This window comes from Takifugu rubripes, chromosome 16, assembly GCF_901000725.2.
Source record: "Takifugu rubripes chromosome 16, fTakRub1.2, whole genome shotgun sequence".
Classification (NCBI taxonomy): domain Eukaryota; kingdom Metazoa; phylum Chordata; class Actinopteri; order Tetraodontiformes; family Tetraodontidae; genus Takifugu; species Takifugu rubripes.
Genome location: NC_042300.1, coordinates 11,013,985 through 11,040,994, shown reverse-complemented (window position 1 = coordinate 11,040,994; position 27,010 = coordinate 11,013,985). Strand labels below are relative to the sequence as shown.

Genomic DNA, 27,010 nt, shown 5'->3' with positions numbered 1-27,010 from the left:
CCACTACATTTCAGCCACACTTCATCCTCCATGTTTACCAGTTTTAGTTTCCAGAGCCACTGAGGTTACAGCGCATCTCACACTGAGAGTGACTGCTGCTGCTGTCGCCACCAATCAATCTGAACTCGCCACTCCTTCTGAGAGAGAGCTATAATCTTCAGCAGATTGCTCCGTCAGAGAGCTCTCACGGCTTCACAATAACACTCTGCTGTATTTACCGCCAGTTAAATATAACATTATTGTGCACTGTAAACATCAGCATCAGACTGTCTGAATGGCTTGGTTCGCCTTCATTGCTTCATCTTTTTATCTTTTAACTACACCCAGAGCTATTTATTGTGGTTGTATGTTTGTATTGTGTCAGAGGTGCTGAATGAAGACAGGCGAGCCATGCTCTGCCAAAACCAAACATGCCTTGATTCATATTGATATTTCAGGCTGATTATAGGCCTCTCCATCTCTTTCTATTGCTTTGGAACTACTGCAAAGTTCATTTTGTTTAAGCCTTCTCCTTCTCCTGAAATCTTTAATCAGAATGAATCAACTTGTGATGCCCCTTCCTCTTTTACTCCAGCACTGATGTTGCAGTGCAACTTCTTCCAGATTTCTTTAATAACAACACTTCATCTTATATAGAGAAGCAAGTCTCTTCTCACCCCACCTGCTCCGTTTTTCTCTGGGAGACAGCACAAGGACACAAACCTGTCGCTTCTCCTGACAACCAATTATTTGCCTGTCAGTCACTCACACACACACACACACACACACACACACACACACACACCATCACCGGTTATTACCTAAACCTGAATTTAACACAAACACACACTTGAACACATGGCTATAGCTAGTTGTCATCTGCACAGACTTAATCTGTCACAAGTTGCAGCTTGAGTGTGTGTGTGTGAGTGTGTGTGTGTGTGTGTTGTGTGTGCTGGTGCACTCCTGGAACAGTAGATCACACAGAAAACAGAGCCGTAAGTAACACACAGAGCCAATGTGCTTTAGATGTAAATAGACCTATAGAAACACATGAGGACGTAAACTTTCTATACATCAACAGCTGGTGTGTCTGAGAAATATATTTCTGATTTCACCTGTTATCAGAGGGTTGATATTTGAATATTACACACCTACAGCTGTCTTAGCTTGTCTCCCCTTCCCTACGTCTCTGAGTTTAAAATCAATACCTGTGATCTTCACTCTAAACCTGGCTATTAGGACACACACACACACACACACACACGCACACGCACACACACAGGCACACTCAGACACAAACAGTAAATTGTATTGATTTCAGGATCTGTTGTTGTGAATGCAGCTTTACTAGAAGCTGTTCTTTTTAAAATGGAATTAAAAGAAAATATCTGAGTGAGTGGATATCACACAAACACATTAGAGGAGAAAATCTCAGAGTTATGGCAGAGAGCGAGCTCAACAGAAATTGAGCAAATAAAATGTAAAATCACAGCAATGAATGAGGCAAAAGAGGGGGAGGTGGGAGACGAAGATGAAAGAGGGGAGAGAGAGGCCGACAGGAGGAACGGGGAGACACGATAACTAGCCTGGAACAGGGCCAGAGTCAAGCGGGACTGGGTCCAAAGCTGAACCACAGAGGCTGCCTTCAGTGCCTTGTCCCCTTCCCTTCCTCTGGTAGACAGACAAACGGCTGGATTCATGTTGGAATTAAAAGGCTTTGTTCTCCACAGATGGAGCTTTGAAAACAACAACAATACCAATAAACACCAACAATAACACCGAGGATGGAAAGCTTCATATCAGCTGGATCCAGAGGTTGGAATCAAAGCACAGGAAGAACCAAACTGCAAAGGAAAAGACATGAAATAGAACTCAAAAACTGCCTCGTTTGCAAACATGAAGAATTAGAAAGATCCATGAAATATACAATTAGTGGGAGAAAGCGGCTTAAAGAAAACAGAGAGGAAAGGCATAGGATCCCGAGGAGGGAGGGCGGAAAAGGTTGACAGGAGATGCAGCTAAATCCACCTTAATCTGTCCAATTAGTCGCCGGTAATCCTTCCACTGTCACAAGGAAGACAAATGAAACTTCAGGTTTCATTCAGGTGTTCTGTCTCTCTCTACAGGCCACATTTAAGCTCATGGAACATTCAAATTAGCACAACAACAGCAATTTAATTTGGACGTGCAGGGTTCAGTTTGATATTAATTTTCCTGTGCAGAGGCTAAAGGATCACATGCTATGGGATGGTAATTAAATTAAAGTAAATTCCAGATAATGACAGCAAAAAACTGTAATAAATTGCATAAATCCTTGATTTCCTGCATTTATTCAGTAAATCATCCCGTATTTCACATAAGGAATGAATAATAGAGAAACATGACAGAACATTCCCCAACACCAAGGCTGCTCCTCTCATCCGAAACACCAAATAAATAAATAAATAAATAAATAAAGACGGGAAATGACCTGAATATAACTGCTCTTGTGAGGACCGAATTATTGTACTGCTGACTGTGTGTGTTTTCATAGATACAGGACAAAGAAATACATGTGATATATTGTGTGAATCTCCTACAACATTTGTGCTTCTGTGGCAGGAAATGTGTGTTTTGTGATTCCATTCTTCTATTAATCCAAGTGAGCTGAGTTTGTGCAACGTCCGAGAAATACCGTGACTTTCTGAACTCTGTGTGTGCGCGCGTTTATGTCCATCTGGACACCTCTTAGTGCGGCCTGTTCCTCTTCTTTTAGTGTGTCTGGGTGGGCCTGTGTGTGTGTGTGTGTGTGTGTGTGTGTGGGTAACCTGCCATGACCAAAAGGTTTTCAGCAGAAAATTCAGGATTTGGATTAAAAGCTACTTCATCGCCTTCTTCTGTCACACACTCACACAAGTGCACACGACACACACCCTCGGTAACCCTTCACTTCAAGTTGATTATTTTTCACCCTTCAGACTGGAGCAATAAATCACCAAGGAAGAAAAATCGGGAGAAGAGTTGGAGAAAGGAGGAGAGGCGGAGGGGGCATAATAAGGGTGTGGATTTACAGTGGAGGAAATAAACAAGAGAGGAAAAGAGGGATAAAAATGAGGAGACGGAGAGCTGATTAGTATTCCTCAGGTTACCATATCAGTGGCTCTGCAGAGTGTGATTTCTAATGTGTATCTATTAAAGTTATTGGTTTTTAATTAAACGCTCTTTTCTGTAGAGGCATCCCGGCGTTAGCCTGGCGTTTGCGCACACACGTGCTCGAATTTTCATCGCTTTGTCTGGAACTAAATACTCAGCAAACTACAGGTGGTGAGATCAGAAAATCCTAACCAAACAGAAGAAGCGAAGGGGCCATTATCATTTAAATAACATTTCTACACACATACTGTGCATCTGCCTGTTGTCTCAACAAAGTCAACATGGGTCCATCTGTGCACGTGCGCTCTGATGCAGTTTACGCTATTAAAAACGGAACAGAGAAAAATGGGCGCATGCTTTTACCGCTACATCCAAATGTGTTGCCGTGTAAATGAGAGGAAGGTTCATTTCTACCCTCAATTCAAACCTGGAAACATTACGACTTCCTCACTGTCATCGCACACCAACGCGCCGATTCCCACAAACACATTCAGGTTGCAAGACATCAGTCAGGTTGGGTGGTTATGAGTTTTCAGTTCGCTTTCATTTTTATTCTCCATTTTCATCGTTCTCTCACCCCTCGTGCTCTTTCTCGCTTTACCTGCCTTATTGTTTTTCATCATCTCTCTGCTTTATCCTGTTTCTCATTCAAGCTCCCTGCCTTTCTTCCTCTTTCACACTCTCACATCGGGCCCTCTGTCTCCTCCCTAAGGCTAGTTGTGTTTATATTTCAGTCGTTTATTTCTACAAATGTCAGACAGCGTTTCTGCCCTCGGTCTATTGATCCACAGAGAAAAGAAGAAATAAAGAGAGAGGTAGGAGAATGGAAGGATGGGGGAATGGCAACAAAAAGCAGGGGTGGGACAGAAAGGAGGAAGGAGAGACAAGGCTAAAAGAAAGCGGGATAAAAAGCAGGGAAAACGTGGGGATGTGGTTTGATCCGCACCCTCTTCTCTCCTTTTTTATTCTCCATATGTCCCGTAATGCCATTTCCTGCCCACCTTCTCAAATAGAGACACAGAATAAAACAGAAAAACCGCAGCATATGGACAAATCAATAGGCAATCAGAGATCTGGAGCAGCCAAAGTGTAGAAGTTCACAGAATTAACTTCAACAAGAGGCTGGCACCATGTTGATCTCCTTCTCTACCAGTCAGTCAGTGTCCTACCTGCACATTTGGTGCGGGTGATCAGGGGGGGTCCTGATTTGCCCGTCCCTCCCTCTCCTGGTCTGGTCAGCAGCACTCTGATCTCATACTCTGTGTCTGGGTCCAGATGCCATAACTTATAGTTGGGGGAGTTGACAGCATGAGTCTCCGTCCAGGTGCCGGACGTCATACGGTACTCAACCTACAAGAAAGTGCATCTATTTTCATACACAGCGGGCTAATGCTGCCGATTCCGAGGTTTTTGTTTTCCTTTTACTGCTGTTTGATATTGTTTCTTCTCCATGGAAAAGGTTGAGAGGAAAAAGAATAAAACAGCTCTGGCAGAGACAAGTTCTTTTAAAATGCAGAGCAGCACCTTTTCCCTCTTTTCTCATTCTTCTGTTAGCTGTGCTAGTCTAAATAAGCCAAGGTTGTAAAACAGCAGCATCATAGAAACATTCAATGGGTCAATAAACTTAGCATTTTCCCCCTTTTCAAGCAATCAAAACAATTCAACCACCACCTCTGAAAAGGACGATCGACCGCATTGACCTGGAACAGGTGTTACATCGTCATTTTGTATTGTGCTGCTTCAAGGTTTACACAGGGACTGACACTTAAACGCACCTCTTTGAGTATAATGGGTCCGTCTCCAAAGATGGAGTTAGCATTCAGCTGAATCAGTAGGTAGGTCGGGCCGACGCCCAGCAGCTGGGGTGGTGCGATGGGGTGCGGGGGCTCTGGGGAGAGAGCACAAATCAAGAGCACTGTGAGTTTAAAAGGATGAATAAACAGGATAAACAAGGTCCCGGCTGAACAATAGAGGGTGGCAGCTCCGGAAGGGCTGTCATGTCACAGTAGAGGTGATGTTAATTAGCTGAAATGAAGATTTTACAGAGCTATTTTAAAGAGCGCCACCGATCTGTGATGCTGCAGCAGTAGAGCTGTGTGGGTGGCGAGGAACCGGCTGAGAGTCGGTGATCACCGAGGACAGCAAACACCACATGTGGATCGGCTCTCTCAGCCCCAGATCAGGCTCAGCTTCCAGTGCTTATTTTACTCCTAATGATATTTCAACACTTGATGTTATTTATAGAGTGTTTTTCTCCATACTTGGTTACTTTCATCTCAAGAGCTCGTGGCTATGGTGACATCCACGTTGAGGCTTTTGTTGTTGGCATTATAAGAAATCTAATATTAATGCAAACATGCATTCGTGCCTTCTTCACATCAAAAGCCTTCTATCTTCTAAAAAGGAATCTGGATGGCTTTTATTAAGAAGCTGCTTCACGATCATTCCACTGTAGCGCCTGATACTTGGAGCCCTTTTCAGATCTGTGATGAGTTCATTTGAGCAAGTTCAGGCTGCAAACGCATTTTTCATATCCATCACTGAATGTGCTGGACAGTGAATTCATTAGACAGCTACGGCTATTGTGTATAACCCTGTTTACAACTTCACTCACCATTTAAAGTAACAACAAACAAATCAACAATGTTCTGGAATTCCAGCGTTCTTTTCTGAGAACCACTGTAAATTAAGCTGAGTGGACTAACCACACCACACAGGAATCCATCCACGTGCTCTATCTGAGTGAATAAGCAGCCTCTCTCTCTGTGTGTGTGTGTGTGTGTGTGTGTGTGTGTGTGCGTGTGTGTGTGTGTGTGTGTGTGTGTGGCTGTCAGCCTAGGAAGTGTCTTTTTAACCACTGATGAAACGCTGTAGTTTGACAGCACGTGCACGAGTGTGTTTATTCCATATAATGAAATATGTTGATTCTTAACTCCACCAAAACAAAAAGATGAGCAACTTGATGATATTTGAACAAACACACGAACGGTGACGCCACATGTACAAAAATAAAAATGCCGTTTGTATGTTTGTGTGCTGGCATCCTCAATATTTTGTGTTATCTGCTAAACTACTGAATATCTAAAATGTGAATAATAAACATAAAAACACAACAGTAACAGATGGAAGTGGGTCATTACTTGACTCCAGAGAAAATAAGAGCTGCACTGTCTTGTTTTTTTACCGTCAGTTGTCATTTCTATAGCTGACCTGAAAACTAGAACAGATCATCAGTGCTGATGGGTTACCATGGCGTTGTTGTCAACATCTTTTTCATTATTAATCACAGACAAACCCTCTTATCTTCATTTATTTTTTGGGTCAAATGTAAATGACAGTAACAGTGCAAATTAACACTGGGTTCCAAAGATTGGTGTTGTTTATTGTTTAATTTTAGCCTTTGAGCACTTTCCCGTCATCTGTCCCGACAGACACGGACAACCGACGTAAAGGGATGTTTTGTTGGTGACCGGTGGCCACGAGGCATGTTCCTCTGTGTTGTCCACCGTCAGCAGCCTTGTCAATAAAGTTTAGTTTTCATGTCCTGCTGCTGACATCACCACAGAAGACACTGGAGGACATCTGACCTCTGCAACACCAGAGGAGTGTGTCTTCATGTGCACGCTACAAAATGCATTGTGCCCGGTCTGGTTTGAGGATTCAGGCTGATAATTGTGCTTAGGGTCGGGGCTTTGGTTGGGGTGAAGAGCTGGGTGCAACATTGTGGCTATGAAAGTCCTCAGAGAGATAGAAGTCCAAGAGTGGTTGTGTTTTCCTTTCATATCAGCCGCCAGAGGACCAGCGCAGTTTGAGACAGTTGTATAAATTCAAGTCAGTTGTGTGTTCTTCTGAGGCTGATATGGATGTTTGTGTGCACATGTGACAATAATGTTGCCGGAGCTTTTTAGGCCATGGATTGTGTGTAATGCGAGTTGGCATATTGTATGTGTGTGTGTTTTATTGTGTCTGAGAGAGAGAGAATATGATAAGGGCTGGCATGATGATGCACTATGTCACTATAGGAACCAGAGAGCAAGGCTCGATTATGGCAAAGTGCAACGCACGCACGTGCACGATGTCACTAACACATACAGTACGTGAAATTTACACGTAGACCTCCCCTAGACGTGACTGTCATGGTTACAGTGAGCAGATCCTGATAAACGATGATTACGGTCAGTTATCTATAATTTAGCTGCACGTGCACGTGCACATGCACATGCACATCACACTCCCACCAGCACTAGTAACTGAGACAGACAGCATTGTTATTTGACTGTGGGGTCAGACCTAATTCCTGCCCTATACTTGGCATCTTCCTTGTTTAAGCCATTCCACAGTCAGCAGGTGTATAATGAAATCGAACATTTGGGGCTGGGAACATATGGGGGTTTGAGTAACGGGAACATTTTCATTTCTGGGTGATTATTCCATATATAGGTGCCCGTGAAATGATAAGTGTAGAAAAGAACGACAGAGAGCAATGCAAAAAGAGAGGTGATGTGACGCCCCGCCATCGCCTCTGTGTAAATATCAGTACAGACCAGCTGTGCACATCTGCAGGAGCCAAATACCCGCTCGTCAAGGAGGCAGCGTTCCAGAAAACTAAAACCACAACTGCTTTGCTCGCTGTCAGAAAATATTTTATTCACTGAAAAAAGACTTTTTTTTCCCACTGATTTCACATCCTCGGCAGAAACGAGCCACCGGCACTCTTTCATGTTTTCATCCATTCTTTTCTGAATATAAAAAAAACTTTTTTTCAGGAAAGCACAGCTAAAATGATTAATGCACCTTAATTCTGACAACGTTCACGCCTGTCACTGTCCTGCAGGAACTTTAAATTTCCTGCACAGACACTTGCAAGAAGTAAAATAATGATATTCTCTGTTCCTTTCATTTCTCCCCAGCGCTCGTCGCTCATCTGATATTTCTAATAAATAAACATGAGGCGCCCTCCTCCAGCATTCATACATGCAGTCCTCATTCCTTTATTGTGATATCTTTCTAAAAACTAGACTTGGGATCAATATTCATCATCACTAGTATCCCTGGGAGCACCAGAAGGCATCTTTTCACAGATTGTGAAAGCGGCAGCGTGCTGAGGAACGGAGCTCAACATGAAGCTGGCTCTATTTTCATATATGTAGATGGGCTCTATTCATGTCCACAAACATGCGGATCCTTTGCTGTTGTCTGTTCATATTAAAAAAAAAAATTCTTGATAAATAAACATTAAATACTTGATAGTAAATCTCTGAGGTCCTGCTAAAAAAACACAAAACAGTCGATTCTCTTCTTGGTTTGTTTGGGGATGTGACTGATGGCGTCGCCCGACCAGGTTTGACCCGGTGAAACACACAACTCTCTGACTCCTGCTGGAGCTTTTTAATTTCTCTCTTCCGTGCCATCGTTCCTGTGGAATAACAACCAGCTCGGCGGTTCGCATATTCGGAAATTCCTGAAATATCGAACAGGCTATTTACATTTAACTGCCGTCTTCTCTCTTTTTGTTCACTCCTTTCTCTCCCCCCACCCCCCTCCGTTCCTGTCACTCATGTATCAATCCCCCCATCTCTTTCGCCTTTACCCTCTGCCTGTCCCCCCCTTGTCTCTCAGCAAGATGAATTGAATATGTAAGCTATTGGAGGCGAATGAATAAAGCTTCCCATCTCAAACGCACATTGGTGACACCTTATTAACCGCATGTCAGCAGCACGACAGCTGAAGCACACACACACACACACACACACACACACACACACATTTTGCGTTCATGCAAGGCAGCGTACGCATGTGCACGCTCACAAACACACACATTCCCTCATTAATCTGCACTCTGCTACTTTATCAGACACTGTGAATGTAAATTTGATGGGAAACACTTTTGACATTTTCAAAAGTTAAAGACAATCAAAACTTGCTCACAGCTGGCGCAATATTAACTCGGCCGATAAAAAAGACTTCAAATCAAATTAATTTGACATCCGGCTACGTTTTTACTTTTTCCAATGGCACAAAAACACAAGCGAGCTTAAGTGATTTGATAATAATTAATTTGCTAGCAGCTCAGAGTATTAGCCTTCAACATTGGCACACATTTATTTGTGATGTTTTCTAAAGCCCTAGAAAGTCGTCTAAAGTCTAGACAATAAATATTACATCCCCAAAAAATGAAAATACATCTCACCTCTGACAATGAGCCCTGCAAAGTTGGAGACCCCAGAGCCGCGCTCCGACTGGGTGACACAGCGGTAAAGGTCCTGGTCCTGACTGGTGACTTCTTTCAGATTGAAGGAAGCTGCGAACCGTCTGTGGTTAATGGTTTTGGTGTGAGCCACAGGAATATCTTCACCGTTGCGCCTCTGGAAAAACCATCATACGCAGACAGACAGAAAGGCAGGCAGACACGGGGTCAATGCCTTGCTCAAGGTCAGAATTAGGCCATTCACACCTGCTTTAACACACACGGACACACACAGTTTCCCAGTCTCACTGACAGCAGGTTTGAAGGTCATGACCACAATAGAGCCATAATGAAATCAGCAGCTATTAAATTCTTAATCATGTTAGCGGGCGGGATGTGAGGCTTGCAGTGTGGTGTGTGTGTGTGTGTGTGTGTGTCTTCAATACTCCTAACTTTTACAAGACAATCATTTGATTGAAACACAACTTAGGGGCAGGACAGGGAACTGCTCTTTGCATAACTGTGTCAAATGTGCACCTGCAGCCACAGTTTGTTGCTGGTGGTGTCTCGTCCAGTGGCGATACACTGGAACGTGGCGTTCTGCCCGGCGTTCACCTCCACATCCCCAAGACGCAGGAAATGAGGGGATTTATCTGCAGCACAGAAACAAATGAAGGATATTAGTAAGTTTACTGTGAAGCCACAGAGCCGGTGGCAGTTAGATACATGGAGGTTATCAAAAACACACAATATACACGGGGAGACATTTTATAACCTTGTTCATTATTCATGTAATTAGATTTTACTGAGTTATAGTTACAGAGCTGCAGTGCCAGAGGGAGATAAAATCAATGTCATATAATTCGGTTATACTCTACTACCATCACGTTATGAAATACGCCTTTCAGGCCCTGAAGATTCCGCTCAACTGTGACATTTTCATTCTGAGGAGGCGACTGCAATCGCAGATAGCAGCTACTCTGCTCAATGAAAACCCACAATGCACACACTCACTGGGCTGCACCGTGCATTCATGCAAGTACACACACACAAACCTGAGTGTGTCCAGAAATGCAGCTGTGTGAATGAATGCTGCCACTGTGGAGACGACGTACTAATTCCTTTTCAAATACTTGCTCCCTCCTATCAGAATTCCTGCGTGTGGGTCCTTTGTAAGACTTTGGTGCTTAATATTTTCATTTGTTTTTAAATCTAAGGTTCGGTTAAGTGACAGCATGACCAATTCAGTCTTTCTTTCACGCATATATAACTAATTGTCGATGGAATGGTGGAGAAAAGTGATGCTAGGACCCCTCAATGGCTCGTATCTGACAGAATCTAGTAGCAACAATAAGCGTTTCGCAGCGGAGGACTAAAATAGCTGGTGGACTGTTTCAAATTCACCTGTAGCCCCACGACTGCACCTTAAATGTTACATTTTTTTTCTCATTACGAGCTATTTTCTGGGCTCTGGCGGTGGGGAGAGAAGTCAGGGGACGCAGTAGGAATTTAAAAAGGATTGCACTCCTCATCTCTTCCCTGTCAGTATGAGACAGGACACCTAGTGTTCACTATGTGCGTATGAGAGCCAAGGAGGCAAGAGAGAGTGCTGAGTGGTCAAAATCTCTCTCGCCACGATTGCCCCATAATACCATCTCATTTCCTGCTCCACTCTCCCCCATCCTCTCTTCTTCCCCTCTCCCACTCTCTCCATTTTCTACTTCTCCCATTTTTCTTTTGGACTCCTCTTCCTCCCCTCGACACAACCCTCCTCTCCCGTGTCACCTTTCCACTTATCTGCCCATTCAGCTGCGAAGGAAACCAGCCCAGGTACAGTCTAATTAGTGGCCAAAGCTATCTGCATCTACTCAGCCAGCTAAGACTAATTGCTGCTATGCTAATGACTCACCGCATGGGTAGCTGAGCACCTGAATGTCGTCGACGGCGATGAAGCCGACTTTGCTGTCCAAAACTGATGCTTCAAATATGACCTTAGGAAGAAAGGAGAAGTACATTACTGGTTAAATTGGATCTTGTGAACACTTGCTGTGAGTCACACACACGACATTGTCTACACGGTTTTATCAGTTTTATTAAATGGAACAACCAAGGCAAAGCAGAGCAAATACGGGGGTTCCTCTAGCAGACCCGGAACCCCCGACAGCACTTTCCTACTCACCTACTTTAATATTCAGAATTTACATTCCGTTCTCCGTATATTCTCGTTACAACAACAGACCGTTGCCATGCAAATTTGCCGACACTGTGATGGATTCAGTCAAAGTCGCCAGTGGATAGACAGAGACGGTGATGGCTGCAGCGACGTGTATTAAACAGGATAAATGCAAAGCTGCTATTCTGACTGATGCTGGATTTATACATTCTGGCCAACGAGCCAGGGAGGATAAATGGGATACTTCTAGTTGGATCACAGTAATCTGCTTTGGTACGCACAAACTGCTGCCACAGTGATGATAATAAATAATGAAAAACGGCAGAAAGGTAGTGAAAAAGGGAGAACCTGCTCTTTCTTCTCCTCTCTCCTTTTCCTGTTTTATTGACGTCATCGCTTCACTTCTTTTTCTACACGGCCACGTTTCTTTGAAATTAATGGGCTATTAAAGTGTTTGCATCTAAAAAAGGTCGAGCGGAGTGAAAAAGGCCAACACATTTAAAAACAGTAATGTTTGCTCGTGGTGCAGCAGACGCGACGATTGTCTTCAGAGCTACTTAACGAATCTTCTCCTCTTAACGAGTCTGGCTCCCACCAATGCAGCATTTAGCACTCCCTGCTGCCTCACTCCTCCAGCATCAGCCCTCTTTTCTCCCCATTTCTCTTGCCTAACTTCCCTCCTGTTATGTCTCTTGTCTGCCATCGCTGCTTTCAAACAGTGTTTGCTCAGAGAAATCTTTGTAATGAACAGAGGAGTGGGGGTGTGTGGAGAAGTGTTGGGTATCCAAAAAGAGGAGAGGGGGTTTGTTGTCATTCATCACCTGTAAGAGCAAATCTGCCATGAACTGTTTACCCATAGCTTATCAGCCCTGCTTGTCACCCCCCTCCCTACCCTTCCCAATATAGCTTGTCTCTCTCTGCTACCATCTCTCACTCTCAGCTCACCGAGGAGCACAGCAGACAGTCATCAGTTGACTTTTAATACCTTCATCTACGTCTATATGAGGAGCTATACCCATAATGTGTCTACTGGTTGTTGTTCTGGTCCACATAAGGTGAACCAAATACCCCGGCCTTTGAAGAGCAGCTCGTAACCGGGTCGATGATCGAGACATATTGGGGGGTCCCAGTTGTTTTGCACACTGTCACCTGTCTGTAAGGCAAATGCAGCGTTTCAGAGTGAGACGCTGAGGCTGTGGTCAAATATGCCAACAGCCAGGAGATCTGAAGCGGCCAGCAGCATTTCGGAGGGACAGCTGCTACCAGTGGTGCTTATCACCGCCCCTGTGTTGAAAACAGGGAGAGGGGCCACCCGGATCACTGGCACCTATCAGCTCGCTTTCTGACACCCTTCTTCCGGACTGTGGTGGCGGAACAATGAGGGCGGAGCCAGACCGACGGCAGAGAGCTAATTGGTCCGGACAGAATCATCACGGCTGTGATGTACGAACCAAAGGCGGACCAAGACAGCACACTCGTTATCCTCTGTAATAACTTACACAGTGCCAAAAGGTCAATTTTACACGACCTTACAGTGAGCTGTGTGTTTTGCTTTCTGCCTGTTTTATTTGTTTTGCTCGTCGGGGATTCTAGCAGTCGTCTAAGCATTTGTTCATGAATGTGTATTCCAGAATAATGGTAGCTGCCTCGGTGCTCCTCTTTGTTGGTCTTTCTAGTTAAATTCTCAACCATACATGTTTGAATTCTCTGCATCACGAAGCCGGCGCCGGTGTCTCCGAGGGGGGGTTTTAACGGCGCAGGTGTGACGCGGTGACTGACAGATTGTCATCGGTGTGAGGCAGGATTACCGATAGCTCACATTTACATAGTCTCTGTTGGGCAAAGCAACGCTGAAATGCCAGAGGCAGAAAACTGACATGTAATGACTCCAGAAAGGGCTGGACTATTAATCCTTTTATCATCCAAACACATTTATCACTGTGACTGATGCACACATGCACGGACGCTGAATCAAGCATACTCATTTGACGAGGGGAAATACGTTTGCATTTCATTTCGATTGCTCTATGTCACGAGACATGAGATTACACAAGTGGTTTCTGGTAACGGGCTGCAATTTTAATACCTCTCTACTCAGAGACACTTTTCTTTGTTGTAATATATGTGGATCTAAATCTGGTCGAGTAAGTGAAGAGGAAGCGACTGATTCAGATGACACAACATTAGCTTCCTTCTTAATCTAAAGATTATGTGCCTTTTTCTTGCCATCATTTGGTTTTTCCTACTAGCTTCTCCTTGTCGTTATACTGTTTGACTTCCTGTTCAAAACATGGAACCATGTTTACTAAAGTTATTTTATTGCTGTTTTCTTTTCGGCTGGCAGCTAAATCTTAGCTGCTGCCTGTTGGACTGACTGACAAGCAAACAAACACCATAAACAAAAGACACCACAAACCACAGGAACCCTTCAGATATATGTACTCTCAATCCTATAAACTGGGCTCAACATGGAATTGTGTTTTGGCGGTCTCTCTCATAGCTGTCCTTAAACCCCAGCATCCCAGTGAACCTTTACTGGTTATAGACCATAAACAGCAATGGTGTGTGTGTGTGTGTGTGTGTGTGTGTGTGTGTGTGTGTGTGTGTGTGTGTGTGTGTGTGTGTGTGAGAGAGAGAGAGAGAGAGAGAGAAAGAGAGAGAGTTAAAGGGGGTGGGGTGGGGTGGGAAAGCGAGAGAGACTTCATAAGTGTGTGTATGCTCCATGTTCCCCTGGTGAAACTAGTCTCATTATGACTGGAGCTAAATGTTAGCACAGAAACCTGTTTGAACATGAATAAATAGCTTCATAAACTCACATCCAATGACCTCTTTCAAGGCTTTAAAAACCAACACGAGCCTCGGCAAACAGGGAAGATTGCATTTAATTAAAGCATGTTAATGCATGAATTTCATGTGGGTGATGCCTGCATAGTCACTATGGGCCATTTGGGCACCAGATGGACCATTTGGAAGATGGTTTCACACTTTGCCTTACAGTAATATTACAGGGTCCCCAGGCTTTATGTGTTAACATGTTTGGTGTGTGTGCAGGCCTGCCAGGACATTTACAGACAAGCCATCTATGACAGGCACACAGCTGCCAGTGCAATTCAACACACACACACACACACACACACACACACACACACACACACACACACACACACACACCCACACACACACACACACACAACACAGCCTGACTGTTGGTCATAAATTATGAAAGACAAATCAATACATCCAGCATGTGTTCAACAGAAAACAGTCCCACTAGGATTTTGAAACAAGTGCGACGGTGTAACAAACATCAGCATGAAGCAGTACTAACAAACGCACACACTTCTCACTATTTTATGACATGATGTTCATCTCCTGAGCTGCAGTCAACACATATAAATCAGCCGCCTGCCTCACAGCACGGTCATGTTCTGGCAGTGGGGGTCAGACGTCTAAATAAAACACAACTCGAGAAAAAAAAGGATTTTTACCTGATACTCATTAGGCCAGAAGGTGGAAACCGCGAGTTCAGCTTTCAGCCACTCTTTTCCTGAAGGTTCATATTGTAATAAGCAGATGCAAATAAAATCAAGACACACAAGTTTGTCATGTAATGAAGGTTTACCAGTAAATGTTGTCACATTCCATATAGGGTTGGCCAGCGGACCCTTGTTCACCTGGAAATAACATCGTAAAATCAACGCCTCATTTCACGATTTACACAGAATAAACTTAAACACATGTCGCTTTTAATTAAAAAGACAATGATAAGCATGTCAACAAAGGACGTGTGGCTGGTGGAAACAAGAGTTGCTGCAGTTTGACAAATGAGTCACTGAAGAAAAGGGCATTCCTGCCATTCCTATTTTTAAAAAAATCAAAACAGGGAATTTCGGGCGTCAATTAACCAAATGCGGACATGACATTTTTGATATTAAAAGAGGATCCTGTAAAAGACAATTAAGCTGACGGAAAGGAAACATCTGGATAATACAGCATAAAATCGTTGACCCTGAGGATATCAGCCTGATTCTTCTTCTGAATTAAAAACATCATAACCTCACCAGTATAACCAGCATTATTTCCTAGATTCTGATGGAGTAATAGTTTCTTTTTTACCTTCACCAGGACATTGAGGGTTCCTGGGCTGGAGCCGTCGGGGCTGGTGAGGAAATAGTTGAAGTCAATGCAGTGGGTGTCGTTCTCCTTCATGACGGGCAGCTGAAACCTGGCCTTCTCCCCCACGGTGTACTGAGACACATCCACATACATGTAGGAGCCTGGACGCAGAGATGAAGATGAGGTCAGTCTAAAAAAATCATGAGTAACTGGAGGTGGATCTGCAGCTCCTCATGCTGGTGCAACACATACCTAAACAGACCAGCAAAGATGCTCTCAGAGGGGGTTGTTAGTGTGCACAGAGTGAGTGTACCAACTGGACTTGTACAGCAAGCATCTACTGCACAGATCACACAAAATCCATAATGATGCCTAAACATTATGTGTTTCGAATGGACCTATTTTGGATGAGCTGAACTGGCTGCAGAACCCGGTGTTGCTGCGGCAAAACGCAACGCAACCTAAACCTCTAAACTCATTTTAGACTCGTAAAAGTATTTCGAAAAAGGCAGGAACAGAAAAGCAAAAGATAAAAGAAGAGTGCATGACAATGAGAACAGAGAGGAGCACTGGAGAAGTATAAAAAAAAGCAAAGTGGAACAATAAACTCTAATATGTAGACTGTGTTCAGTGTGACACGGCAGCATTTGTGTCCCAATCACACAACTTCCATTCAGGCTAATTGGTTAATTTCATTTGAATGATACAGCAGCCAATATGCTCCATACAATGAGCATTAGGACAATGGTAATAATCACTTATTGTTTAGCTAATCTACTGTGAGAAAACACTCTTCTCTGCAGACTAAAATGAAACACACACACACACACATTCATGCACGAACTAGCTTTTAAACTGAAAACTGCATCTTTTTTTTGCCTGAATTGTTCTATACTCTCTCCTCATCTCTTAAATTGCTTCCCTTTCTGTGTTATCACCACACGCACCTACACGCACGTACGCACACGTGCTTTAGCTTCACGCTGAGCACTGTTGGAATAAATGCTGTTCTGCTTATAAAAATGTAACCCGACCACGATTACAACCAAAGACCTGAGACCTGAAAACAGGTGCGAGCCTATCATTTAAATCTGAATCCATCCAGATTAAACGTAGCGTGGGACCCGCTGCCGTGCGACAGGTGAAAAGTGCCTCTGAGGCGGCTGCCATGATGGTGTGCGAACCAAAAATACTCCTATCAGGCACAGACCCAGATCCGTCACAACAAACAACATGGCAGCAATATAATCTTCCTGATTTCAGCTTATAAAAATGCTTCCTCCCGCACAAGCCAAAGCAGAGTTTCCCTTTGCTAAGAGAGTGATTCTGCTGAAACAATGTTTTAGAAAATTCGGAGTGGAAGAACCTGGTAATCTGAGTGGAAAACAGCCAAAAGAGAGAGATAGTCGACGAAAATGATGCACCAATGAGAGAGCAGACCCTCCGATGCCAAGAACATCTGACTCCAGAGCCTGCCAGCTTTTAAAATGGCTGATGTCTTTTAACTGCCAAATTCTAAAATGGCCGCTAATAGAATGGTGGCAAAGTATAACGTTGAGGCTAAATTTACCTCTGTGACAGCCATAAGACCCAGATATGTCACATAAGAACAAGCAGCAGGAAGCACAGTCCTCCTCAGCAAGACGACTACACGCTTCTGAAAATAAACGCTAATGGGAGAGTTTCCCTTTGTGTGAGTATCCACTCTATCCATCATCACAGGACTATTCTAACCAATATACTAGGAATCTGATCCATTAGTAAAGCAGACCAGCAGAAGAACCGTGTTGGAAACAATCAAAAGGAGAAGAAAGTCACAGAGCAAATGCCATGTGAAATAGGTTTGGAGTTGTACTGGATGGCAATACTGTGTGTCAAGAGCGGCTGCTTTAGTCTGCTGAGCCACCGAGGCCCAGCCTATGAATGTTCAACTGGCACAGCAAGCAGTGCCAGCGTAGCATCGAGACCCTGCCATAGCGGCTCGTGCCAATAACCGCCCCCAGAGAGATTACACTGAATAGTTTTATCTCCACAAGAAAAGTGCCAAACCATCCCTCCACGTTCAGCATCGCCTTGAGCATAAATGCTGATTAGCAACTGTGACAAATCAATGTGGGTAATAAGGAACAAAACCGGAATTGTTGGCTGAGCTATCCGATTCTCCCTGACGCCCTTAGATGACTTTTCTTCTGGTAATACTTCTGAAAATGTAGAACCCCCTGGACTACTCATCAGCAAAACAAACTCACTCCCAGAGGCGGTTCGCATGCCAAAGTCTTCCACTCAGTGGACGGAGCAGCTCTCTGTTTCTGAGTAGGTACGTTAATGGGCCAAAGTACTTGCTTTAGAATAATGCCATGCCCTCGGGGAGCCAGCAGCTATAAATCACAACACTTCACTGTAATGATCACCGTCTGAGAAACAACTGAAACAGAGAGACCTCTCCAGTGTGTCCAAGCTACTAACTCATCAGCCTGTTTGCTCTAAACTGGTAGTCAGCTACTGTCACCCATTATATTATCTTTTGATTCCAGTGTCTGACCCACTCCCAACATTATTGCTACATCAAACGGCCGTGCATATGTCTATACCTTTAGGCGACACTCCTTAGCAATCGACACCTCAAAACCATTAACCTGGTCCGCCAACCTCGTGGTCCTGATCATTCCGTGGCCTTACATGGACATTAATGCAGCGCTATTACCTCTAAGCTCCTGGGCTACGTATTTAACCCCTGCACACCTTGGACCATGACAGCGTTTATTATTAATAACACCAAACGTGATATTGAATATTTGCTTCTCCCACTGTGCAGGAAACCTTAATTTCAGAGAAAGGCCACATGCATCAGACCTCAGGCAGACATTCACTAGGAAGGGTGCCAATATGAACACGGTCTTTGAAACAACTCCTTTGAAATGTCATTTCAGCTGGATTGTCTTGAAAGAGAGATTAAACCTGTGCCCTATTGTCATAGCAACCTTTAAAGAGTTTTATACCATAAGCATGGTGGAGGCGTAATGACGGATGATTTCCAGGCTCCTGAGGTTAACAAGGGTAAATCGGCTGACATCTTTATCTGCTGCACTAGAACAGACTTTACATCCTGAAGTCGTTCCCATACAACACAAATTCCAATCCTGATGTTTTGAACAAACTATTAAATTGTGTATTATTGTTATAAGATGTGCGGTACAGAAAAATGAGCAAAGGTGTAGTTTTCTCTGCACCTGCTAAGGAAAGGCACATTTTAAGGTTAAACAAAGAATTTAGCTTAAATCATTTGGATTTAGATGTTATGTTCGGGTGTTCTTTTTTTAAAGCACAAAAAAGAAAGGATGAAATTAAATTGAGAAGTTCGGAAAGGTTCCATTTCCACATTCTCCATGTGGGTAACCCCAATATTTTCATTCTTAATAACGGTGCATGGCTGAATTCTTTATTTTTTATTTTTAACATGCTAAAGTAGGCAACCTTCTCTGTTCACTGCCATTGATTAATGACCTCATATTCTGGTAATTAGACCCCCAGCCCTCGGGCAGAAAAATTTAATTTCCCCTTCATCATCATCAGGGTGAAGAAAACAACTGATTAAAGAGGAGAGAGGACGTTTGGCTTTAAGATGTATTCGGATACTTAACATGTTAAATAGAGGTATCATTAGAAAGGTCTACTTTGTCTCACATATTAAATGCTCCTATTATTTCAGTTTTACCTGTGCTGAATGCTGGCGGTAGATTACAAGTTGGGTTTGTTCATACTGTTGAAATATTACAAATTGTAAACATTTTTATTACGTGACGTTAACCGTTTAAATCCAGGAGAACTTAATGTGCCTTTGAAATGAGTGGGAGAAGAAATGTGCTACACTTGTGAACTAGTGGGGGGGGGTTACCTTGTGGCAAGTCTGGTGAGACGTACGGCACTTCCTTGGTGTTGATGTGCGTCCAGTCGAAGTCGTTATATGGATCCTGCTGGTAATCACACTTCGAGAAGCCCTCGTTAAAGGTACAGCTCCCTGCAAACAGAAAGCAGGATGAGTGGTTAGTGACAGAAATAAAATGTTCCTAATGTGTCGTTAAAATGAGGTTGCGGACTCCAAGCAAAACTTTCTGCCTTGTTTTTCTTTCGTGCCTCTGTCTCAACTCATTAACAACCCAGCGGGAGTCCCAGCTCCAACAGCCATCACTCAAGGCCAATCAGGATCACCGCCGACTCCACCGCCGAGCCTTCAGCTGATCATCTGAGCCCATCGCCAAGGCCTTGGGACAAACATGTGTGAGCTGGCTGCCGGTGGCTCCACTTAAACAGGAAGTCGCTTTAATACAGAGCGACGCCACCTGTCCCTGACGGCCAACTGATACTATCAGCCTGCGATGATATGTGGCTTGCACAGGCAATATTGCTGATGGAAATAGAGTGCTGGGCACTGCTAGCTATCTGATTCATTGACCTACAAGTGACGCACGGCTTGTGCTAATAAAATGGCTGGGAGAGATATGGCTAAGAAAAGCCGCGATGCCATCTGATTCAAGTCACACTGTGGGCCTCTATGTCCTCTTGACATTGGCTAAATTATAAGGATGGAATCTTTGTAGAAAAGCATCAGGTCACTCGCAGGTCATTTTTTCAACATCTGCAGTGGCTTTAGTTTGTGGAAAGATGAAGCCTCTTGCCGGGCTCCAATGATGGCACGTATACAGAAAATATTCCACCGCTGATGGTGTTCCGGTGCACCGCGGTGTATTATCAACCCGCACTGTCAGCAACATAAATCTTCTGGCTTTCATTTAGCGCTACAGCGCCGCTACCTGTGTCCTACAGCCGGCTGCAGTGGCTGTGATGGAGAGCAGAGTGACAGGCCCTCAGATACCCCACCGATCTGAACAGAAGGACGCCAGTAGGTGACAGCCACCGCCAGAAGAGAAACAAGTTAACATCAAATTAAGCCACTGTCGCAGGCTGCTGGCGGTGACTCGCGGCCTCAGAGATCCACTGCATCACATCCGTCTTGACTCCGCTTCATTTTTAAGCCGCTTATTGTTGTGTGATTCAGTTCGCTCCTGTTCAGTTCAATTAAGGGTTTGTCACAGCAAGTTACTTCCAGTCCCAATGTGAAAAATGCCTGCAGAAAACGCACAGTACGCGCGAGCCTCCGTGGCCGGTGCCCCACGATGTGTGTTGTCGGTTTAAATCTTGTTACATGAGAACAAAAAAAAAACGGATTTTGACTCCCAACAGAGAACAAATGAATGTAATTTCAATATAAACACCACAAATCTGTTGAGCGGGATGCATCACCACCAAATCTTATACATTTCCGATAGTATGCAGATAAATAATAATATCTTATCCACAATGTTTGTTTGTTTGTTGTGATGCGTTTCCTCTAAAGCGCCTCAACTTTAATTTCTTGAGTTCATGAGTGCTAATTAGTTTTGAAAACTCTCAGTGATTGACAGCCTTACTGCTTTTAGCTGCTAATGGGCTAACTAATGTAGCAGAGGAGGCCTCCCACAAGCAAACAGGTGTGTTAATCATTTAATACAAGCACACACACACACACACACACACACACACACACACACACACACACACAAACCGAAACCTCATAACAGACCTCTCCCTTAAGTCCAGGTCCAGCCAACTAAAACCAACAACACAGAGCATCGGACTGCGTTCTGTATCTGATCTGCTTCAGCCAGTAATGAGAAGAGCAGACATTTTCCTACTGCCACGGCGCATCTATCCGTGTGTGTGCAGCATCTAATTCATGCTCCGTATACAGTCTATTTCTAGGAACAGCTTAAGACAGTTGTTGCATCCACGCTCGGCTCAAGTGTTACAGGTGATACAGCAGCGTGCTCGGATTAGTTTTCAGTGACAGCGTTTGTGTAAATCGGAAGTTTTCAATTAGAAATATTTAAATGTGAGTTACTGAGTTCACTAAATGTACTGGCTGACAAATCTGTGAAACAATTTTCCCAGTACACGCAGCATAGTCTGTCCAGATGGGTCATTAATGTCCTCTTTCTTCACACTACAAGGACACTAAGGGGGACAGAAACCGACTGCATGCTAATCACCCTCTAATCAGCCTCTGTGATTGGGTGCCTCGCTAATTAAATAATGGTACTGCATTTGCATAGTAAAATAATTAAAAGAACTGGAAAGCTCAAGGGCAGAGAAAGGACCCCACTAGCCAGATCATCAGCATCAGCATCATCATCCTCATCGTCATCATCATTACTACCACACACAGTTAGAAAAGTCTCATTTCTTTATAAAAATTGTCAAATCTGTTCCTCCTAAATTAAATTTAACAGGAAACAGTGTGTGGAAACAGAGTTTCTCTGCAATTCTTACTGGATTAACATTATAATCTCACTACTTTGATTTGGATTCCTGCATTTTAATGTGACAGAACAGGATAAACTGTATTGAATCAATTCCAAAAGCGCGTTCAGGGATAAAAACATTGGAGGCAACACTGGTGCCATTGTGGGAAGCAATTTTTGTGTGTAGACTGAAGACGACTGTGGCTTCCCTAAGTGAAGACAAGAATGTGGGTAAACTGTGTGAAAGCTGGACTGTAACATCAGCGGTTCAGTTTGAGGTCAGGCCTGCATGTTTGACCGTGTGGAGGTGCAAAGCCTAGAGAGCTCAGGTCCAGTCTGAGCAGGTGCGTCAAGCGTGCAGGCGCAAACACTAATGTGAGAGATGCTCATCAGTTTCACTGGGTTATGTGAAAAGGGCTCTTATGTGCAGCCGAATGCCACTGAAATCCGCTCTCTCCTGTCCAAGAGGAATACTTTATATTCCCTGTTGTTGGTGTCTTCCCTTTTGTTGTGCGTCATTGAAAAGTCCTGACATCAAACACCTGAACGACTCTCATAAACTTGGACCGAGTCATTGACTTTTTCTGTGTCATTTCTGTTCCTTTTGTTCTCTCCTCCTCTCTCTCTCAGTCAGAAAAGGTGAAATTAACCTGAAATGATACAAGGTGACATCAGAGAAGCTGACACACACACACACACACACGCACACACACGTCATGGTTCAGTGGTCCTTGCAGCACAGCGCAATGCCATCAAAGCCGAAGCCCCTATACACACATCTCGCCTGTTAACATACACACGCACAAGACGTAAAAACACACAGCAACGCACTGGCACACACACACACACACACACGCAGTGACACACATGTAGTGCTCTGGTTTAATTGGAAGTGCTGAAGGCTGAAGAATTTCTCCTTCATCTCACAATGCTGTAATTGAATCTGAGACGTATCCGTGTGCATGTGAGCGTGTGTGTGTGCGTGTGTGTGGGTGTTCAGCTGATTCAGGAGTTTCCATTGACAGTAACCGTAAAACAGAAATGTGTGTTTTTCCTCCTGTGAGGAATCTTTCTGTCGTTCCCGTCCTGACTATCTTCCCTTGGGGTTAATGCGGCTTTTCCATTCAAACTGTAGCTGCAGCACTTTTCAAGCACCACATTATTTCCCCCACACTGATAATTGAGTTGTGATGGCTCTTTGCTCAAAAGCAGTCATGACCTGCCTTACACACGTCTCAACAATGTTAAAGGGACTCAGTCCTTTGTTAATGTTGGGGTGTCAAGGCTGTACATATCACACATACTGTGCACGTGTATAAAGGAATTCATCCATTCATTCACAACCTACATGCGGGTTGACATATTTGTAAAAACTGAAGTTAGAATGGGTGTGTAATGAATACACATGATACTGAACTCAGACATTTTACACTTGCATTGCAACTGTACACACATCCAATTACAGGTTTCTAGCTTTGGGTGTACGGATAAGAAGGTTGTTGCTCGATTCTGTTTTTCCAAAACAGAATTTTGATTCACGAATTCAACATTCTTAGTACGGTTTCCAGTGGGCTGTATGTCTAAATATTCGACTGTAGCTTTTATAGTAGATATTAACCTATATATTATTGCAATTCAGACATTAAAGAAAAAAAACATTAATTTCTTTATATTTTAAAAAAAGATCTGTTTTTTTAATATTCCCTTTGCCTCAGCCCTGTGTTCTCATATCAGTGTGTGTGTGTGTGTGTTATTGTTAGAGGTCAGAACAGCCCGTAGACACTATCTTTATGACATTTGCCTCACTCCCGTGTGTCCCTCTCCTTCTCTTATGCTCAGTATCACCCCCTCGTTAATCTCTTTTCCTATTCAAATGCTGACATTTAAAGCAACTTCCCATGCTGGCTGACTGGTTTGCTGGCAGGTTGGATGTCAGATAAGTCAGAAAAAGGGAGGACAGAGGGAAGGAGAGGAGGACTTCTCACCAAAGTAAAAAATGGAAACTCTTCCTCACCTCTCCTTAACCTTCCCACCCCCACTTTGCACAGCCTGTGGATGACTTCAGCCAGGCAGGAGAGTCAGGTTTCACCCAGGAAAACTGAACTGTCCCCTCCTCGTCTGTATGTTTGTTCACCCATTTCCCTCCCACACCCACTTCTGTGTTTACTGTCTCCCAGTCCACCCAGTTCTTTGTGTCTCTGTCGATGTGGGTCAATGTGTAATCTCATTCAGGAGGTGCCTGGGGAGGAATCTGTTTAAAAACGTGGCGGCCTGTGATCTGTTACACACTTACCAAACTGGGAGCTGAACTTTTCTTCTGGAACCAGAGTTGAAGTTAATAAAAAAGTGTTCTGGCTGGAAGTTCAGCAGTACCAGAACTCTCGACATGGTTAGTTTGTAAGGTCATAGAAAGACTTATCAATGTAATCAGATGAGCGTGTGTCATTCCATATCAGTCAGAAGGGAGTAATTACTGAATCCTTAGACAGCACTCGGCGCTGCTCGGAATGGAAAACACAGCTGGTGTTTTCTTTGAAGTATAATCCTCACACATGTCTCAACTGGCTGCCTCTCTCCGCCCCGCACAATTGACCTCAAAAATGCTGACTGGCTAACTCGCTGAAGATGCTCAGCCCGCACGACATCCGAAAAATCTCGAAAGTGATTGATAACTCTTTTATATGGTACGCTATGCAAATACAGCTGAGTACGAGCACAGCACTGGATTAAATGGACAGGTTCTATTGAGTTTTACATAAAGAAGCTTCGAAAGGGGATCGATACAGGACAGAACGGGGGCAGGATGATTGCTAGTGGTCTGTGAGCTACTTGTTGGGCAGAGCAGCCGGCACCTGTACGTACATGCCGCTGGAGACGCCAAGCTTCCCTGCACGGAGACAGTAAACCACTTATCATGTGTCCCCACAGCAAACAGATAAATTACCAAGAGAGTACAATCAAATCATGCTCCAACCATTGTGGAGGATTTAAAAGGACCAATCACAGAGCAGAAAGGAGGCAGTTTGTGTCTGAGCCAATCAGGTCACAGCTAAGGGTTTGGACGGAGAAGCAGGTCTGGTGTGGATGAGATAAGAGCAGAACAAACACACATTAACACTAACCCCCTAAGACATGCACATGCATGCACACACACACACACACAGACCACTAACAGGGAAGGAAGGAGGAAGATTTCCAGAAAACAAGAAAAGGAAGGAGCAAAGTGATAGAAAAGTGAGAGCAGAAGTGAGCCGCTGAGAGATGTAAGCAGGTTAAATCTGCAACGGCACAGAGGCGGGTGACACGCTGAACTGCCTGGCTGACTTCTCCAATTGTCCAGAAAGCCGGTGCAAAGGCTGACTGACTGATTTACTGACTGACTGCTGGGTCGGATTTAGCCTATCCTGTGTTTGTGCAGCAGAAGCACTTCTGTTGTTCGGCTTGTCTGACGAAAAGCAGTTCTTTACACGACACACAATAAACCACCTGAAACAGCAATAATACTGGAGAGAGCAAAGAGACGGAGAGCGAGCAACAAATAAGCACATCCAAAACCTCAGCATCAAAGAAGCGCCTGAAATAACTATTGGAAAAGCGTTCTGGGACTTCTGAAACCTATAAAAAAATCTAATGTTGGAAAAAAAGCTCAAACTGAGAAAATAATGTGTCAAAGTAGCTCTTTCATCTGTGCCTGTGACACAGTTCTGTCGAACAAAACAAAAGATACCTAACGACAGCATTTACTGTCCTGAAGGAAATTTACTTTTCACTGTGAGCGCAGAAGAAGAGCACAAAACACAGCGGTGGAAACCACCGAGACACAAACAAAAGAATAACACACAAGTGGGAATAGCGAGCTAACAGGGCAGACAGCTTCCAAGGCATCGCAGTCTGAGAGTCTACAGAGCTCCACATACATTACACATCTCCCTAACTCCCCGAGGACAGCGGCTAAAGGCTAAAAGCTATGTGTGTGATGATAACAGGAGTAAATAATGTCACCAGTGCAGACGACTTCTGTACTTACTTGAATAAACAGGGAGCATTTGTAATCTGGTTTGGTTCACTTCCAGTGGCAGGTGAACATTAATAAGAAGTTTGTCTGACTCACACTTACAGTGGAAATTCCAATTTCAAATTTCTGGCCTCCAAAATACAAACATCAACTGGCAACTTCTCTCTCAAAAGTCAAGTTTATATACCGGTATATGTACACGCCAAGGCCGACTGTTTCTGTTATGTTTTTTTCTTTTTATTGCAGTTAAAATAAATTCACTGTAAGAATGTGAACTCAACGTTCTCTGTCGCCTCCTCGCCAGCGGCCTGAAAACAGGAGGGACCGTGTCTGATTCACACGTGTCATTAAATCTAGTTGACGGGGAAAACATAATGAAATGAATGAGGCAGAGTGAGCGACAGCAGCAGCTTCAGTGAGAAACATAAAATATATAGAATGTATATTGATACAGTGTGTGTGTGTGTGTGTGTGTGTGTGTGTGTGTGTGTGTGTGTGTGTGTGTGTGTGTGTGGTAAATGAGTTTGGGGACTTGTCGTCTCTTTATGATAGCTGTAACTGGCCCGAGGACGGCTGTTATTACACTTTTCTATAACAGGGAAATACTGTGTGTGTGTGTGTGTGTGTGTGTGTGTGAGTTTTCAGAGGAAAGTCTCAGTACTTGTGTTACCGTGTCCTTGGGTTTAATTATGAGACCCATTTAAGATGTTCGGCCTCATTTAGAAAACTGGTCATTTCACCAAATTAGAATAATTCACCTTCAGGTAATAATCCTCTAAAGTCTAGTTATGCCAAGTCTAGTGTTGCTACGCGTGTCTGGCAGCTAAGGAGTGGCTCATGGTAGGGAGAGGCCAGCTACCTGTGGGGTACTGTTCCGTCTGTGTGAGTGTGTGCATGGGTGCGCAGGAAATGAGGCAAACCGGTTCACAAGGTTGCAAAAAAAAACGCCTCGGGCTTTCCCGCAGACACACAATAAGACACACAACTGCCTTCTTCATGTACTTCTGTCCAGACATGTTGAGGGCAGAGGTCAATTATATGGTCTAATCACAGGTTTACTGGTGAGA

At 43.9% G+C, this 27,010-nt stretch overlaps 1 protein-coding gene across 16 annotated transcripts in view; it reads right to left on the bottom strand.

The window, feature by feature from the left end:
• Nucleotides 1-27,010, bottom strand: part of ptprk (protein tyrosine phosphatase receptor type K) — a 68,225-nt gene that overhangs the window by 21,110 nt on the left and 20,105 nt on the right. For all 16 annotated transcript variants that reach the window (XM_029849730.1, XM_029849733.1, XM_029849732.1 and 13 more), the window contains 9 exons: nucleotides 19,486-19,608; nucleotides 15,591-15,751; nucleotides 15,097-15,148; nucleotides 14,963-15,021; nucleotides 11,211-11,292; nucleotides 9,839-9,954; nucleotides 9,305-9,479; nucleotides 4,890-5,002; nucleotides 4,284-4,464 (listed from right to left, as the gene is read on the bottom strand). In XM_029849730.1, the coding sequence (XP_029705590.1) occupies nucleotides 4,284-4,464; nucleotides 4,890-5,002; nucleotides 9,305-9,479; nucleotides 9,839-9,954; nucleotides 11,211-11,292; nucleotides 14,963-15,021; nucleotides 15,097-15,148; nucleotides 15,591-15,751; nucleotides 19,486-19,608 (1,062 nt within the window). The remainder of the gene's footprint in view (nucleotides 1-4,283; nucleotides 4,465-4,889; nucleotides 5,003-9,304; nucleotides 9,480-9,838; nucleotides 9,955-11,210; nucleotides 11,293-14,962; nucleotides 15,022-15,096; nucleotides 15,149-15,590; nucleotides 15,752-19,485; nucleotides 19,609-27,010) is intronic.